This window comes from Chaetura pelagica, unplaced genomic scaffold (genome assembly GCF_000747805.2).
Source record: "Chaetura pelagica isolate M959 unplaced genomic scaffold, ChaPel_1.0 scaffold115, whole genome shotgun sequence".
NCBI classification, from domain to species: Eukaryota; Metazoa; Chordata; class Aves; order Apodiformes; family Apodidae; genus Chaetura; species Chaetura pelagica.
Window position 1 is genome coordinate 322,609 of NW_009953761.1, and position 1,572 is coordinate 324,180.

The following is a 1,572-nucleotide window of genomic DNA, read 5'->3' on the forward strand; positions in this document are numbered from 1 at the left end:
CAGGTCATGTTTGGGAAAGCTACTGTCTCACTCTGCATGTCTCATCTGTGCTGTTAAACGCACACCATAGGCATGCTGGCTAAATACCTGTGTTGTGGATACAATTGCCCTTTCAGTTTCAAACATGGATTTCCCCCTCCCTCTTGATATTGATGCTACCTTAAAAAATGGGAAATAATTCTTGCAACAAGTCATACGTAGAAACAGTAATTGATGGTACGTTCTCCGCAGAATAAGTTGGAGACTCCCACTGAAATAATAATTTGCATCTCCTTCCAGAACCTTCTCCTTCATGTGCAGGAGTAGGAATCTTCTCCTAATTTGGCTGTTTTCACTGGTCTCAGTGTAGCTGTCTTGCATTTTGAACGTTAAGCAAACTCTGGTTAGGATGTTGAGTGGTGTAACTGTTTGCCTCTGCATGCAGGAGAGACGCAGTGGTGGCTGCCCAGAACTTCACGTGCGTTGGTTGTGGAACCCCGATAGAAAGCAGTAAGTATTATCCAAAGGGAAAAAAATCTGATAAATCCATTACAGGTAATCAGGCTATAATCTTCACCAACATAGATGGATCACAATCATAAAATTACCTGAGCTGGAAGGAAATTTCATTGCTGGATGTGCCTTCAATAACAAAACAGGCAATAGGATCTTATCACTGCCTGGAATTTCTCATTGTGGACAGAATACAATACTTTTCCTCCTCATCATCAAGATATGAAAAGCTATTAAAAAAATTCAAGCTTCCAGGCAGAAGAATGCCGATTTTACATCTTCCAGTGGTTTGTTTCAGTGGTTCTTTCTCTGTGCCAATTTACACATTTGCAAAAATCTGCTATTAAGACATTTTTGGAAGCTTTATGTAAGCTTATGGAATGTGTAGGTTAGCTCTTTCAGGGTGTCTTTTAAAAACTTTGTTTTCTTTAAATCTTGATCACAAAGTCCTGCTTTTGTTTTATTTGTGTTACTTTGTGATAGCTGCTTGAAAGCACAATGATTGACAGGTGTGATAACCAGACCATACCTAAGAAGTCTCTGAAGTGGCTTTCAAGACTTGTTCTAAGTCTGCTCGAAGAAGAACAGCATTTGTGTTGGCCTGTAAAGTATCAGCTGTCTGTGGTGGCATTTTAACCCAAGCAAACCTGAGATGCTGAGATAGCTGGGAAGAATCTGAAATGAAAAAGTATTATGTAAATGTGACTCCATGATCACTTGTCTTTCCATCTGGTGGAAGTATTTTGTTGTGTGCTTTGTCTCTTTTTTGGGTAGGGCAACAATGATTTCTCCAAGATAATATAGTCAGTTCTGTTTGACATATGTGGAAACAAGGAAAGCTGTCTCTTCCAAGGCAAAGTACAGACCTTATGTTTGTGTTTAGCACAGTAGTGAAACCCTGATACAAGTTATTTAAACAGAATAGGCATTCAGAAAAAAGGTGTGTCCCGTATGAATGATAAATATTAACAATTTAATTTGTATCTACCTGCAGAATATATCAGGAGGCTCCGCTATTGTGACTACCTGGGGAAATACTTCTGTGACTGCTGCCACAGCTGTGCTCTGTCTTCCATTCCT

The 1,572-nt window shown here is 39.5% G+C and overlaps 1 protein-coding gene across 1 annotated transcript in view; it reads left to right on the forward strand.

Annotated features, from left to right (window-relative positions):
* The window catches only part of KIAA0226L (KIAA0226-like ortholog), a 21,104-nt gene that overhangs the window by 16,264 nt on the left and 3,268 nt on the right, over positions 1-1,572 (forward strand). The window contains exons 10-11 of the mRNA XM_010000864.1: positions 425-489; positions 1,487-1,571. Coding sequence (XP_009999166.1) covers positions 425-489; positions 1,487-1,571 — 150 coding nt within the window. The remainder of the gene's footprint in view (positions 1-424; positions 490-1,486; position 1,572) is intronic.